At 36.4% G+C, this 16101-nt stretch overlaps 1 protein-coding gene across 1 annotated transcript in view; it reads left to right on the top strand.

The window, feature by feature from the left end:
- The window catches only part of LARS1 (leucyl-tRNA synthetase 1), a 75574-nt gene that overhangs the window by 8833 nt on the left and 50640 nt on the right, over positions 1–16101 (top strand). Inside the window, exons 3-10 of the mRNA XM_026018482.2 lie at positions 2565–2652; positions 3043–3123; positions 5413–5550; positions 9011–9172; positions 9730–9842; positions 10674–10737; positions 12897–12964; positions 13070–13295. Coding sequence (XP_025874267.1) covers positions 2565–2652; positions 3043–3123; positions 5413–5550; positions 9011–9172; positions 9730–9842; positions 10674–10737; positions 12897–12964; positions 13070–13295 — 940 coding nt within the window. The remainder of the gene's footprint in view (positions 1–2564; positions 2653–3042; positions 3124–5412; positions 5551–9010; positions 9173–9729; positions 9843–10673; positions 10738–12896; positions 12965–13069; positions 13296–16101) is intronic.

Here is a 16101-nt window from a genome sequence, read left to right as displayed (position 1 = left end):
AGCTTAGAGTTTGCTTACGGTTCTGTTTCTCCCTCTCCTCCTACCCCTCCCTCTGTGTTGTGTTTTCTCTCTCTCTCCCTCAAATAAATTAATAAATAAATGAAATCTTAGATTTCATTTATTTATTAATGAGAGACACAGAGAGAGAGAGGCAGAGGCACAGGCAGAGGGAGAAGCAGGCTCCATACAGGGAGCCCAGTGTGGGAATTGATCCCGGGACTCCAGGATCAAGCCCTGGGCCAAAGGCAGGCACTAAACTGCTGAGCCACCCAGGGATCCCCAATAAATAAAATCTTTAAATAAGGTGAGCTCTGCTGATGTGTGGGGCCTGAACTCACAACTCTGGATTCAAGAGTGATGAGCTCTACTGCCTGAGCCAGCGGTGCCCCTCCTAGAGAATTCTTTTTTTTTCCCCCCCTATAGAATTCTTAAAGGACTTTTTCTACATAAGTTTTTTTTTTTTTTAAACTAGTTGTTTTTTTTTTTTTTTATATTTAGACAAAGGAGAATGTTTTGAAGTTTCGTCTTTGCTGACTGATGAAATCATTCTATTAGAGATTCATATTATAGTGACACAAAATATAAATTTTAAAGGGTTTCTGTATTTGAAGGTCTTATTTCATAAGTACTATATTGTCTTGATGTTAAGCATCAGTTATAAGACAGTCTACAGATAATGATTATGATACTGGGAAAAACTAAAATAACTGCCCCCAAACAGTACTGTAATAAATATATGGGTCAATTATAAGATGCGTTTTGATTTCAGATATGTTGAAATGTAGAAAAATGTCTTCCTACAATGAAGAAATAGATTGACAACAATTATAGTAGTAATCTTGAAAAGTTTTTGTTTGGTATGCAAAGAAATTAGAAAATACGCCATTTTTAGCATGCATATTATCATTTAATCTTCCTAATAACCCTTTAAGATTACCAACATTTTTAAATTTTTATTTTTTTTTAAGATTTTACTTATTCATGAGAGACACAGAGAGAAAGTCAGAGACATTGGCAGAGAGAGAAGCAGGCTCCCTATAGGAACCCTGATGCGGAACTCAATCCCAGGACCCCGATTTGATCCAAAGGCAGATCCTTAAACACTAAGCCACTCAGGTACCCCAAGATTAGCAATATTTTTATCCCTGTGCTATAGATGAGGAGACTGAGGTACAGGGAGACTAACCAGTGCAGGGTTATATAGGTAGGAATCAACAGACTCTGGACTACTTGTCAGGACTTTCTGATTTCTTTTTTTTTTTTTTTTTTTTAATTTTTATTTATTTATGATAGTCACAGAGAGATAGAGAGAGAGGCAGAGACACAGGCAGAGGGAGAAGCAGGCTCCATGCACCGGGAGCCCGATGTGGGATTCGATCCCGGGTCTCCAGGATTGCGCCCTGGGCCAAAGGCAGGCGCCAAACCGCTGCGCCACCCAGGGATCCCGGACTTTCTGATTTCAAAAGTGTGTCCTCCTTTTCAGCAACATTCTAATGGTTTTTTTTCTTTCTCTTTTCTTTTTCTTTTTTCAAAGAAAGTAAAAGTGTTGTTGTAATATAAAGTCTTTGATATTATACTTTGTAGTTTGAAGCTTTTGTTTGTTCTAGAATTTTAGCCAATTATAGGTAATTTAAAGTTATCAAGAATGAACTGAAAAAGCTTCTTTGTACAGTGAAAGAAAATGAACTGAAAAAACTTAGAAATGTAACATAGAGTGCTAAGTAATCTCTGTACCTATTGTGGGGCTCGAAATTACAACCCTAGGATCAAGAGTCCCTTGTTTCACTGACTGCACCACCCAGGTACCCCAGTATATAATTTTTTAATAAAGCTGACAAGTGAGCAGAACTAAATGATACACTGTTTAAGGACACAGATACATGTATAAGTGATTCAAAATCAAGAATATGACAAAATTAAATTTTAAGATCCTTATCTCTGGTAGGAGAGGGTTGAGGAGCACATGAATAGCTTCAGTGGATTCATCAGTTGGATAGTGTGCCTACAGGTGTTCATTTTTTTGTGCTTCATAACAGGTATGTATGTTACACATTTGATTCACAGGAAAAGAGGATATAATAAATTGAACAGCTTTAAAAAAGTGCTTTTAAACTTATTTTACCATGTATCTTATAATACTGAGGATATTTTATTTTACCTGACAGACTTGAATTGCTTTATGTGTATCTAATGAAGGCAGATCTCATTTAATTACTAAAACATTAAATTAATCCAGTATCCTAAGAGTATTAAAATTATTTTTAGTAAATTATCTTTACTCAGCATTTTAGCTTGTTAAACCTCTAGTATTTGCTACAAGGATATTTATTTCTTTAATATCTACCTATAAATATCTTATTCTTTCTAAATCAAAAGTAAGTTTCAATTTCAGAGGGCTTTTAATTTCCAGATCTATAAATTCAATTTTAAATGTCATTTTTTTAAGTAATAAAATTTAAGCAAGTTGTTTGTAGTACACATTATGTTCACTCCACCTCCCTACTCTAAAAGAAAGTTAACATTTTCTTCTCTGTACTTTATTTTTTTACATGATTTTTTTTCAGCAAGGGCAAGTACTTTGTAACCTTCCCATATCCGTATATGAATGGGCGTCTTCATTTGGGACACACATTTTCTTTATCCAAATGTGAGGTAAAGTTTCCTGTGCTTAATATAATGGGATGGAGGGTCTTTGATAAATACTATGTTGAAGAAAATGGCATATATAGAATTTATTTCCTGTTAAGGGAACTTAGAATTCCTTAATTTTAAGCATAATTTTAATACTTCTCTTAAATTTTCTTATATTTAACTGGCATATGCTGTGTATATATGTGTGCAGCAATCTAAGTGTGATGTGTAGTCATAAGTAATTTCTCGGTTGGTGAAAAGAGAAAAAAGGAACGGTGGGCAGAATTTTGGAATGACTTCTAAAGGAAGGGAGGTGGAGGAAAACTAAACTGTTGATCTTTGTGAAAAGTCAACATTTTGTATTTATCTAACATTTGAATTTGTAATTTAAATTTAGTTTGCTTTCTGTAGTTTGCAGTAGGATACCAGAGACTGAAAGGAAAAACTTGTCTGTTTCCCTTTGGTTTACACTGTACTGGAATGCCTATCAAGGTAAGATTGCTTTTGGGATTGGCTTCTACTTATTTTAGCTTAAAGCAAATGTAATATCCAATTTAGGAGTTTGGAATAGGGTTTTCAGATACTTATATTGCAGTGTTTTTTGAAATGAGTTGAATTTATTATAGTGAAAATTAATTTTTAGAAGACACTTTAAGAAGTGCTTAAAGAAAAAAAAGTACATAAAGGGCACACATTAAAGTCTCAGTGACCTCTAAGTAATTTTGATATCTTTATTGATGACCATACATACGGACATTTTTGCTTTCAAGTTAGGTAATAGCTTTTTTTTTTTTTGGTAATAACTATTAACAAGTAAAATAACATGAAATTTTTTGCACTCATGACATATAGGATATCGGCATCAAGAAATAAACAGTTTAAAAAAAAAAAGAAATAAACAGTTTTTTTTTTAATGTATAATAGCTTTTTTTTAGTTGTATAATATTTTGGTCATGTTTGCAAAAGTCTTCATCTGTCATAAATAGGTATTAGAAATAATTCTCAGAAAAGAAGGGGCCAGACAATTAGAGTTGAAAGGATTCCCTAAATATAAGAGAGTTGGGAAAATTAACTTCTATTTCTTTTGCTTATCCAACATTTTATCTTGAAAAATGTCAAGCCTGTCGAAGAGGTAAAAAAAAGGATAGTAGAATGAACACCCATAAGCCTTTCAGCGTAGTTACCAAGTATTAACATTTTCCATAATTGCTTTAGTTCACACACATGGAATATGTTCTCTCTTTTTCTATGAACTCATTGAAAGTAAGTTGCACCCCGCATGTTGTGCCACCTCTAACTACTTTAGCATGTATCTTTTGAGAACAAGGGCATTCCGCATCGTCAGTCTCATCGTCACTTCCAAGAAATTTAACATTGATATATTATTGTCATCTAATCTCTAGTCAGATGTCTCTAGTTGTCCCAAAATGTCCTTTTGATTAGATTTGGGTGAAATATTTTGACAAGAATATTACATTGGTGAGGTGTAAACCTGCTGTTGTATCATGGAAAGGCATATATCATCAGTTTGTCCCAGTTTAGTGATAGTAAGTTAACAACTCAAGATTTCTTCGTTCTGAGGGTGACTTTTTTTTTTTTTTAAGGTTTTATTTATTCATGAGAGACACACACAGAGAGAGAGGGGGTGGGAAGAGACACAGGCAGAGGGAGAAGCAGGCTCCACGTAGGGAGCCCAATGTGGGACTCGATCCTGGGACTCCAGGATCACACCCTGGGCCGAAGTCAGCCACTAAACCACTGAGCCACCCAGGAATCCCCCCTGAGGGTGAAAGTAACCTGTGGGTGATACTTTGAGAGCCTCTCAATATTTGGTCACTCAATAACCCATGGGTTTTAAGATCCTTGTCTATTTCAGTTATTGGATAAGTGGTTGTAAAATGGTGACTTTCTAATTGTGTCATTCTTTCCTCATTTATTTACTGAAATTCTTCTGCATGAAAGAGTCCCCCTAGGGGATCCCTGGGTGGCTCAGTGGTTTGGCTCTGGAGGTGGAACATAGGGGGCAGAGAGAATCTTTAAGCAGGTTCCATGTCTGGCATGGAGCACCAGCATGACTCAGTCTCACGACCCTGACATGGTTACCTGAGCTGAAATCAAGAGTTGGACGCTTAACCAGCTGAACCACCCAGGCATCCCTAAAATTCATAAATAATTTTGCATTTGTATTTTTCTCATAACGTTAGCACTACTTGGTATCTTATTTATTTATTTGGTATCATCTTTATTTTTGACAGTGGACTCATTATAATATAATTGAGGAGAGTTGGGGTGGAAAGCCCAAGTTCATGTGTAGTTCTGCAGCTTACTAGCTTTATAACTGGGTAAACCTCTTCATCTCTCACATGTGTTCTCTAACTAAATGCGTGTCTTCTCTGCCTGGCAAGCTTGAGATGATGATAGAAGATATAAGACAGTAATCTTTAAATTGAGAAATGCTGTTATTCATGTTGGTATTCAAAATGATAACACTGTATCTGATGTATCTTGCTACTTTTAATGTCTAACATATAGTATACTACATTGAGTACTTTGAATGTTGAATAAATACTTGTTGAATAAATGAAGTAAAATACTAATTGATAAATTAGTGAATTTTGATATACGTGAATTGTATCATATGAGTTTTCTGTAATGATCCACATGTGTATTGATGTATTATAGAAAATTTCAGAGTTTTAGTTTGCTCTTGAAATGCCAAAAAAATTCATATTGTTTCTACCTTGAATTTTGAATCTCACGCTAATGTTGTATTTGTTATAGGCATGTGCTGATAAGTTGAAAAGAGAAATAGAGCTTTATGGTTGCCCTCCTGATTTTCCAGATGAAGAAGAGGAAGAGGAAGAAATCACTGCTAAAACAGAAGAAGTAATAATTAAAGATAAAGCTAAAGGAAAAAAGGTTTGGTGGTTAATATTTATTTTGGTTAAAATTTTATATATATGTATGTCTAATTTATATTTGTCTTCCCAGTACTTGGCACGTAAAAAGTACTCTAATTTTAAAAAGTAACAAAGCCAAATATTATCCTCTTGATTTTTTTTTTTTTTTTTTTTTTTTTTTTTAACTTTTTATGATAGTCACAGAGAGAGAGAGAGAGAGAGGCAGAGACACAGGCGGAGGAAGAAGCAGGCTCCATGCACCGGGAGCCTGATGTGGGATTCGATCCGGGGTCTCCAGGATCGCGCCCTGGGCCAAAGGCAGGCGCCAAACCGCTGCGCCACCCAGGGATCCCTCCTCTTGATTTTTTTTAAAAAAGATTTTGTTTATTCATGAGAGAGAGAGAGAGAGAGGCAGAGACACAGGCAGAGGGAAAAGCAGGCTCCATGCAGGGAGCCTGATGTGGGACTCGATCCCAAGACTCCAGGACCATGCCCCAGGCCTAAGGCAGGTGCTAAACCGTTGAGCCACCCAGGGATCCCCTAGTCTCTTCCATTTCTGTCTTCTATGACTGACACTTTTGGAAACTACTGGTCAGATAATTTATAGAATGTCCCTCAATTTGGGTTTGTCTAATACTTTCTCATGAGTAGATTTAGAGGTGATGTATCCTCTTCAGTGTATCATATCAGTGAGTATATGGTGTTGATATCTTACTATGGGTGATAGTAACTTGATCATTGGGTTTAGGTGTTGTCTGTCAGATTTTTCTGTTCTAAGGATTCCATTTTTCCCTTTGATTAATGTATATTTTGAGATACTTAGAGGCTATGGGAATATCTTTTTTTTTTTTAAAGATTTTATTTATTTTAGAGAGGAGTGAGAGTAGGGGAGGGGAGAGGGACAGAGGGAGGAAGAGAGAGAGAATCCCAAGCAGACTCCCTGCTGAGCACAGAGCCCACTGCTAGGGTCAGTCTTATGACCCTGAGACCATGACTGAGCCAAAATCAAGAGTCAGATCAGATGCTTAACTGACTGAGCCAGCCAGGTGCCCCTGGAAATAATATCATCTTTTTAAATATTTTCTCACTAATTTAGCATTCCTCAGTGGATCTTGCCTGCAACAGTTATAACTGTATTGCTCTAATGGTGGTTTTCCATTTCCCTCATTCCTTCTATATTCTCTAGAATTCTTCTGAAAGGAATAGTTATCCTTTCTTCCCCCACTTATTTATTCAGTCTTCTTTTTACTATCTGCATGGAATCATGCATATTTATTTTATTCTTTGAGTTATACTCTAGTATTATCTGGTGTTTTGGGGGATTGTTATTGTTAGTGCTCAACTTGCTCTGGTTTTGGCCATTGAGAGTCTTTTAGGTAGGTTCTTATGTCCATCTGACATGCTCTCATCTTTTTTCTTTTCTTTTTTTTAGGTAGGTTCTTATGTCCATCTGACATGCTCTCATCTTTTTTCTTTTCTTTTTACTTTATAATTTCCTGTACCCAACATACTCCATGTTTATCTTGTGTTTTCCCTGTGACAGTCCTGGAATCAACCATTTATCCATGGAATCTGGTTTCCTCTTATTGAGAAATGATACTTAGAAATAAGTTCCAAATACTAAATACATTCATTGTCTGTAGTCCCTCTCAATAGAAGGAGCAAGGGAATATCTATCTATATCTATATCTATATCTATATCTATATCTATATCTATATCTATATCAAATAATATAATAATCCTGATAACTCACATATGTCCACCTGCCTATATTTCTTTACCTATCTCTATGTACATTTAAAAAGTTGATACTACGAGGTGCCTGGCTGGCTCATTTGGTAGAACATGCGATTCTTGATGTTGGGGTGGTGAGTTTGAGCCCTTCAGTGGGAGTAAAGTTTACCTTAAAATTTTTTTTTATACTGATAAAACCCTGGCTCCATGTTAGCACCATGGGGCTCATTTTAGCTTTCAACCTTTGCTAATTTGTGACTTCTTTCTCCAACAGTGAGAAACCTGGCTGTCATTATTTATAGTATGTAATTTGTTCAGTCCTAGTCTACTAGTAGTTTCCGAATTGCTAACCCATACTCCTGAGAGAAATAGTTTTACCAATGAAAGTAGTGTTCATATATACTTTTTGTCTACTTTTTATCCTTAGAATCTAGTCAACACATTCTTTTCCAAAGTTACTTCTTTCTTTTTCTTTTTTTTTTTTTTTTTTTTGAGTAAGCTTTCGATCCAGCATGGGGCTCAAAGTCATGGTCCTGAGATCAAGAGTTGCATGTTCTACCAACTAACCCAGCCAGACACCCCCCCATAGTTATTTTTCAAGCTCCTTTCTTTTTTACCCACTTCAAAGTATAGTTGTAGCATATATTTATAATACTGTTAGACATTTGTCATAGTCTGCAATTTATCTTTGATTCCTCCAACATCCTGGCTGATTTTTTTTAAACAAGTGTATATACAGTAAAATTCACTCTTTATAGTAGATAGCTGTGTTGGTTTGACACAGTCCTGTTTCTAGCACCGCAGCAGTTCTATCACCTCCAAAATTCCTTGCCCTGCTTTTTTATAGTTTTGGTTTTTTTTTTTAAAGATTTATTTATTTATTTTAGAGAGAGAGAAAGAGAGAGTGTGCATGCAGGGGGGTAAGGGTGGGATGGACAGAGGGAGAGAAAAAAATCTTAAGCTGACTCCTTGCTGAACACAAAGCTGGGTATAGGGCTTGATCCTACAACTCTGAGACCATGACCTGAGCTGAAATCAAGAGTTAGATGCTTAACTGAGCCACTCAGGTGCCCCTCCTTTTTTTTTTTTTTTAAGATTTTGTCTATTTATTTTAGAGAGAGAGAGACTGAACATGAACAAGGGGAGGAGCAGAGGGACAGGGACAGGAAGACTCTTCACACTGAGCTCAGAACCCAATGCAGGGCTCCATCCCACAACCCCAAGATCATGAACCTAGCCAAAACCAAAGCCAAGAGTTGATCGCTTAACCAGCTGAGCCAACCATTTTTGTAGTTTCATATTTTTTTAATGGTTTTTATAGTTTTTAGTTCAACTCTTTTATCCACCTGCATCCCCTACATTCGGGTTGCCTTTTTGATATTGGTAAATAGTTGAAAAGAACAATACTCTTGTTAGTAGCTTATTCATAACTAAAAAAAGGTACATGTGGTGTTAGGATAAAGAAAATGGAGATTGGTGCTGACATCTTATGTTTGATGATAATTCCTTATGGTTCCAATGGCTTAGTTATTTCTCATGTCAGAGTCTTAGTATCATATTATATGGTTTGGCAGACAAAATAGTACATCTAAATCCTTTAGTATTCTGACATACCAACGGCATGTTTTAGAATGTAAAAATTACCAAATGGAATTTTTCACTTAAAATTATTGTGGTCCTGGAATTTGCTAACTAGTTGTTGGTTGGTCCTTGATGGAAGTTTGTTTTTACTGGTTATTTTCAGAGTAAGGCTGCTGCTAAAGCTGGATCTTCTAAATATCAGTGGGGCATTATGAAATCCCTTGGTCTGTCTGATGAAGAGATAGTTAAATTTTCTGAAGCAGAACATTGGCTTGATTATTTCCCACCACTGGCTATTCAGGATTTGAAGAAAATGGGTTTGAAGGTATGTCCATCATCCCCATAGTTTAATAAAATATGAAGACACATTTGTGTTTATGATTATATTAGATTTGGACCACCTCTTAATTTAGAATAATGTGTTCCACCTCTGTTGCACTAATGAATTAGTATTGTTCTTGTTATGGGCCTTGATGTAAATAGTAAAGTACTTTATTATTTGTTGCATTGGAATATGTTTTAATATATTAGCTATTGGTAGAAGGGAATTCTGTTCAAAGAATATGAAGTAGCCAAAGTTTAGCTTGTATATTAGGACTATGTAAAGGTATTATTTAAGTGTTCTTTCTTAATTTATTATAATTCCTATATGCTTGTTATATGAATATGTATGTTTAAAAACTGACAAATTAAACACAAGTTATTATAGTTGTAATCTATATTTAATAGGTGGAACCCGAAAATTGTTTTCCTTTTAATATCTGATATAAATGTAGGCTGGAAAAAAGAAGAGTCGAAAAGTAAATAATTGGGTCAGTGGGAATTCTTATTCATAGAGATATACACGTTTCTCAAAAATACCTTTTCTTTTCTCTCCTATAGGTAGACTGGCGTCGTTCCTTCATCACCACTGATGTTAATCCTTACTATGATTCATTTGTCAGGTGGCAGTTTTTAACGTTAAGAGAAAGAAACAAAATAAAATTTGGGAAGCGGTACGTTTGTTGTCCTTTGGTGTAATACAGCAAAAATCATAAAATTCTTGGATTGTAATTCAGTGCTTGTTAGATAGCTTTCTTTTTCCCATTATCCTTTCTCTTTTTATTTTTCCTTTTTGTTCTCTTGTCTTCTTTGTTTTCCCTTTTGTCTTACCAATGTTTTAATGTTTCTGAGCTGCTTAGTATTTATGACAAATAAAGACAGGGATAATAGGAGTGTTTTTTTTTTTTTTTTTTTTTTTTAAGATTTTATTTATTTATTCATGAGAGACACAGAGAGAGAGGCAGAGACACAGGCAGAGGGAGAAGAAGACTCTATTCAGGGAGCCTAATGTGGGATTTGATCATGAGTCTCCAGAATCACACCCTGGGCTGAAGGCAGGCGCTAAACCGCTGAGCCTCCCAGCCTGCCCAGGAGTGTTGGTTTTATGATCTTCCTAAAGATTCTGTTCAGCATTTCCAGTCAAGCACAAAAATAATTTTATTTATGTGTTGGTTTATTTTTTTTCCCTATAAATTAAGATTCTTCCTTGATTCTGTGGATTAATTAAAAGGGACTGGTATTTCATAACTGAAATTATATTTTATAATCTTTTGTTTAATACCACAACACCAAGATTGGTATATATTTTTCAGGGGTATGACCTTTGATGAAGGCAGGAAGCTTTCATTAAATATCTAGGCTGGCAACTACTCAAAAAGCATATATAATTGATGTAGACATTTGTTCAGTTAGAAGTTTTAGTTAGAAGAAATATTGTAAGATATTAGCAACAAAGGCAAATATGTTAGGATAAATAATATTTGTCACTTACTATTTATTTTTAGGTATACCATTTATTCTCCAAAAGACGGACAGCCTTGCATGGATCATGACAGGCAAACTGGAGAGGTAATTATTTGTGACATAGAGCAGCTGTGAATTATAATTCTTAATATGGCCATAGAGTTTATAGAACAGGAGCCTAAAAATAATTTTATTCTAGTGCTGAAGTGTATTCCAGGGGCTGTGAAGAGGGAGGCAAAATGTCCCCTTAGGTGTCTGTGTCTTGTCTAGGACAAGACTCCAAGAGCCGTGCTAGGACCAGCTGTATATGCTTGTGATAGAAAAGTACATTCTTGAGCTTTACTCCCAGATTGCTAAATCAGTATCTCTGTGGTAGAGTCACAAATCTATCTCTTATAAGCTCTCAGTATGATTCACTTGCAGGCTAATGTTTGAGAAGCACTGCCTGAAGTATATACTGTTCTAAAATGAGAGCATGGGGAAGATAATGAGATGTGTGGCTAACTGATAGACGCAAACAAATTCCATTTATACTTGTTTGGATCATGTGCCTACTTGCTTATTTCCAAAGTACTTCTAGTCATGCATGACGTCATTTCATTCTACGTTCCTGTAAGACACATTAGTAGCATTATTCCTTGTAATACTTAGTAATTTGCCTAAATCCGTGGCACAGTGAATCAGCAACAGTGCCAGAATCTGACCTTAGAATTCCCTATGAGTGCATCTTCCTTTATTACCATATCTGAATGTATTTGTAGTCTAGTGACTACTTTTCAAAGTCAGCTTTCAATTATGATGTAACTTACCTAATAGAAGTGAGAGTTGATCAAAATTTTGAATTCAGAAGACCCATTTTATTGACTCTATTAAGTTTTAATGTAGTCAACACCACAGCAGTATCCTAAATATGACACAATAGTATGTCATAGTTTTTCTTTTTTTAAAGATTTATTTATTTATTTATTCATAGAGACAGAGAAAGAGAGAGAGAGAGAGGCAGAGACACAGGCAGAGGGAGAAGCAGGCACCATGCAGAGAGCCTGACATGGGACTTGATCCAGGGTCTCCAGGATCACACCCTGGGCTGCAGGCGGTGCTAAACCGTTGTGCCACCGGGGCTGCCCTGTCATAGTTTTTCAAAGCATTTTCTTGTTCATTGTCTTATGTGCTCCTCAGGATATCCTGTGTGAGTCACAGTACAATTATTTTACAGATGAAGAAATGAAGGCATAGAGAGATTGTGATTCCCTTGGGTCAAGCCATTAGTAATGGCCTAGAGTAGGTTTAAAAAAATTTTTTTTAAGATTTTATTTATTTATTTTACAGAGAGAGCACAAGCAGAGGGAGCAGCAGATAAATGGGGAGAAGCAGACTCCCCACTGAGTAGGGAGCTCAACACAGGGCTAGATCCCAGGACCCTGAAGTCATGACCTGAGCCAGAGGCAGAGGCTTAACCAACTGAGCCATCCAGGCACTCCTAGGCTAGGTTTTGAATGCACATCATCTGACCCTTAGTCCATTGTATTTCTTTGATGCCTGTTCTGTGGGATTGTTCGATTACATATTCTGACTCCCATTTTTGGTAAACACTGTTTTGGATGATTACTCTAAGTCATTCCCCCCCACCGCCCCCTCCTCTTAGCAGTCTGTTTTTTCTTAAGTAGTGTCTGGGCCTCCTTTACCAGTTCTGATGTCATGTGAGGTGAGAGGGTGGTCTTTCAAGTCACTTCTTTTTTTTTTTAAATTAATTAATTAATTTGAGAGAGCACGAGTGCATGGGGCAGGGGTAGGGGGGCAGAGTGAGAGGGAGAAGCAGAGGGATCATGACATGGCCTGAGCCGAAGGTAGCCACTTAATCGACTGAGCTACCTAGGCACCTCTTTCAAGTCACTTCTTATACATTAGACTTTTATTTTTTTTTAAATATTTTATTTATTCATTAGAGAGAGAGAGAGAGAGAGAGGGATTCCCCATTGACCGGGAGCCTGAGTTGGGGCTTGATCCCAGGACTCAGAGATCATGACCTGAGCCAAAGGCACACGTTTAACCATCTGAGCCACCCATGCGCTTCCATATTCAACTTTTATGTGAATATTGAATATAGTCAGCTCCCTACCAGCAATCTCCTCATTAGGAGAAAGAATTATTCTAACAATGCAAGAATCCATCTAAAAAATTTGAATCGGATCTCTCACATAGATTAGTGGGTTTAATCCAAGTCTTTTTTTCCTCTCAAAATTTTTTTTTGTTGATTTGTTTAGGGTGTGGGACCTCAGGAATATACTTTAATCAAGTTGAAAGTGCTTGAGCCGTACCCATCCAAATTAAGGTAGGTTGCCAAAGAGTTAATGCTTTATCTTTTTGAAATAACAGATGTGATAGAATCCACTTTTTTTTTTTTTTTTTGCATAAACATATATTTTTTTCTTCTTAGTGGCCTGAAAGGGAAAAACATCTTCTTGGTAGCTGCTACTCTCAGACCTGAGACCATGTTTGGACAGACCAACTGTTGGGTTCGCCCTGATATGAAATACATTGGGTTTGAGACAGTGAATGGTGATATATTCATTTGCACCCAAAGAGCTGCCAGGAATATGTCATACCAGGGCTTTACCAAACACAATGGAGTGGTGCCTGTTGTTAAGGAATTAATGGGAGAGGTGAGTCGAGTAGCACATTTTTTATTTTAGAGCTTAAATTTAGAGGAAAATTTCAACTATGACTTAAGGAAAGAGTATTGAATAAATCTTTTTAATGGAGGTATACATATAATGCAATGTGTAAATCCTAAGTTTTGTATTTTGGTGCATTTTTATACATGTGTACGCTCATTCAGGCACCACCCAAATCAAGATATAGAACAGTTCCAGTAGTACAGAAAGTGCTTCCTTTTCTATCATATTGTCAGTACTCACCTCTCTCCTGCAAAGGTAACCCCGGCTCTGATTTTAGTCACTAAAGATCAGTTGCTTTCTTGAACTTTTGGTAGTAGAATTATATAATCTGTACTCTTTTGTGTCTGGCTTCTTTTGCTCAGATTATATCTTTGAGATTCATGCATGTTGTGTGGTTTTGTTCGTTTTTTTTTTGCTGTGGAGTATTCATTGTGTAACTATATCACCATAGCATTTTTGAATCTTATGTTTTAGTTCAGTAACTTCTGGTTGAAAAATATAGACAGTCCTCCCTAAGAGATTTAATAGCTTCAGTAGAATATAATTACCTGCATTCCTGGTATAGAATTGCAACCATTTTTTTCTGAAGAATCTTGGTTGATGGTAACTAAATCTGGATAATTACACAGCTTTTATCCTTACAGTTTATTTATTTATCAGTAATTCAGAGTTTATTTTATTCCCTTTAGTGAATGCTGACCTTAGGTATCTTAATAAATAACATTTTATTTATTTATATTTAAAAATATTTATTTTTAAAAATATTTTATTTATTTATTTGAGACAGAGAGCAAGCATGAGCACAAGAGGCAGAGGGAGAAGGGGAGAGGGAGAGTCTTGAGTAGGCTCTTTACTGAGCAGAGCCTGATGTGGACCTTGAAATCATGACCTGACCCAAAACCAAGAGTCAGAGTTTTTTTATTTATTTATTCATGAGAGACACAAGGAGAGAGAGAGGGAGAGACACAGGCAGAGGGAGAAGCCGGCTCCATGCAGGGAGCTGGACGTGGGACTTGATCCTGGGTCTCCAGAATCTCACCCTGGGCTGAAGGCGGCACTAAACCGCTGAGCCACCCGGGCTGCCCAAGAGTCAGACTTCTTTAAGATTTTATTTATTTATTCATGAGACACACACACACACACACACAACACACACACACACACACACACACACAGAGACAGAGACACAGGCAGAGGGAGAAGCAGGCTCCATGCAGGGAGCCTGACATGGGACTCGATCCCGGGTCTCCAGGATCACACCCCAGGCTGAAGGCAGCACTAAACCGCTGAGCCACCAGGGCTGCCCAAGAGTCAGACTTTTAACTGACTGAGCCACCCAGGTGCCCCAATAAATAACATTTCAAAAAAAAAAAGATGAGTAGAATATTATCTCAGTTCTTTTGAATTGAACTTTTATTTCTTGCTTATTTTGTAAACTTACTTTTGGACTAGATTGTTACACATTCGTAGGACTCAAAATTAGAAAGACAAAAATATACAAAATATATCCCTAGTCACTCAGTTTCCCCTTCCATAGGCATTCACTAAAATTACTGTTTTATATATTCTTCCAGAAATATTTCACATACCTACAAGGAAATATCTGTGTATATATTATTTCTCCCTCTTTTTATTTTTATTTTTAAAAGATTTATTTATTTGAGGGGAAGCTGGGTAAAGGCAGAGGGGGAGAGAGAATCTCAAGCAGACATACCACTGAGCACAGAGGCCGACTCAGGCTCAGCCCTACCACCCCGACATCATGATCTGAGTCAAAATCAAGAGTCAGATGCATAACTGAGCCGCCCAGGTGCCCCTCTCTCTTTTTAATATACAAATGGCGTGTACATTATCACATTGTTCTGTATCTTGCTTTCTTTTTTACTTAGTTAATTCTTGGTATTTGCCTTATCAGCACAGAACTTCCTTGTATCTTATGTTTTCTAGCCATGTAGTATTCAGTTGTTTGGCACTACCAGAGCTTATTTAACCATTCTCTATAATGAATATTTGAGTAGTTTCCTGTCTTTTTCTTTGATAAGCAGTGCTGCTACATCCCATTAGTTCCTGATGATGGAGTTGTGTCTGAGATGTTTTTAGGAATAGTGTGAATAACACAAACTTTTTCTGTTCCTAGTGCAGTTTTTTTCCATGTAAATGTGAGCAGATTCTGGAGTGGCTGGTATAAATTAAAAAATAGCTTTCAGCCCTTAAGATTGTTCTGATCATTAGCCTTCACCTGTGTGACTATAAGTTCCATAAAAGCAGCTTCTTTATGAATAAAGCAGATGGGTGGGAACTGTGTGGAATTGAAAAGTACATTCCATGGACCAACAAGCACTGCAAGCTCTTTGTTGCCATTCTGAAAGTATGGCTTCAGTATTGTTAAATCTTTGAAAAAAAAATTTTTTTTAAGAGAAAGTGGTTATATCCTTTTCATTCATTTCATCTTCCTAATCATTGTTTTAAACATACAGTATTTTATTTTGTTGATATCTCATATTTTGTTAAGTGATTTTTTTATCATTTAAAGATTTACCTATCATCAGGTTTTGCCATTGTAGTTAACACTGCACTTGGACAGACTTCTCAAAGAAAAAAAGTTATTTTTTCCTTTGAGGTAAATTCCTAGGATTGGATTGCTGGCTCCAAGTGACGTAAACATTTTTGTATCTTTCGCTATCATTCCTATATTGTTTTCCTCAAGTTGTACAATGTCACAAGCAATGCATTTGTGTACTGATTTCCTCACAACCTCACTACATCACATTTGGGTATCGTAATTTTTTGC

The sequence above is a fragment of the Vulpes vulpes genome, chromosome 2 (genome assembly GCF_048418805.1).
Source record: "Vulpes vulpes isolate BD-2025 chromosome 2, VulVul3, whole genome shotgun sequence".
Taxonomy (NCBI): domain Eukaryota; kingdom Metazoa; phylum Chordata; class Mammalia; order Carnivora; family Canidae; genus Vulpes; species Vulpes vulpes.
Note: the sequence above shows the minus strand (reverse complement) of the source record. Positions and strands in the feature narration are given on the sequence as shown.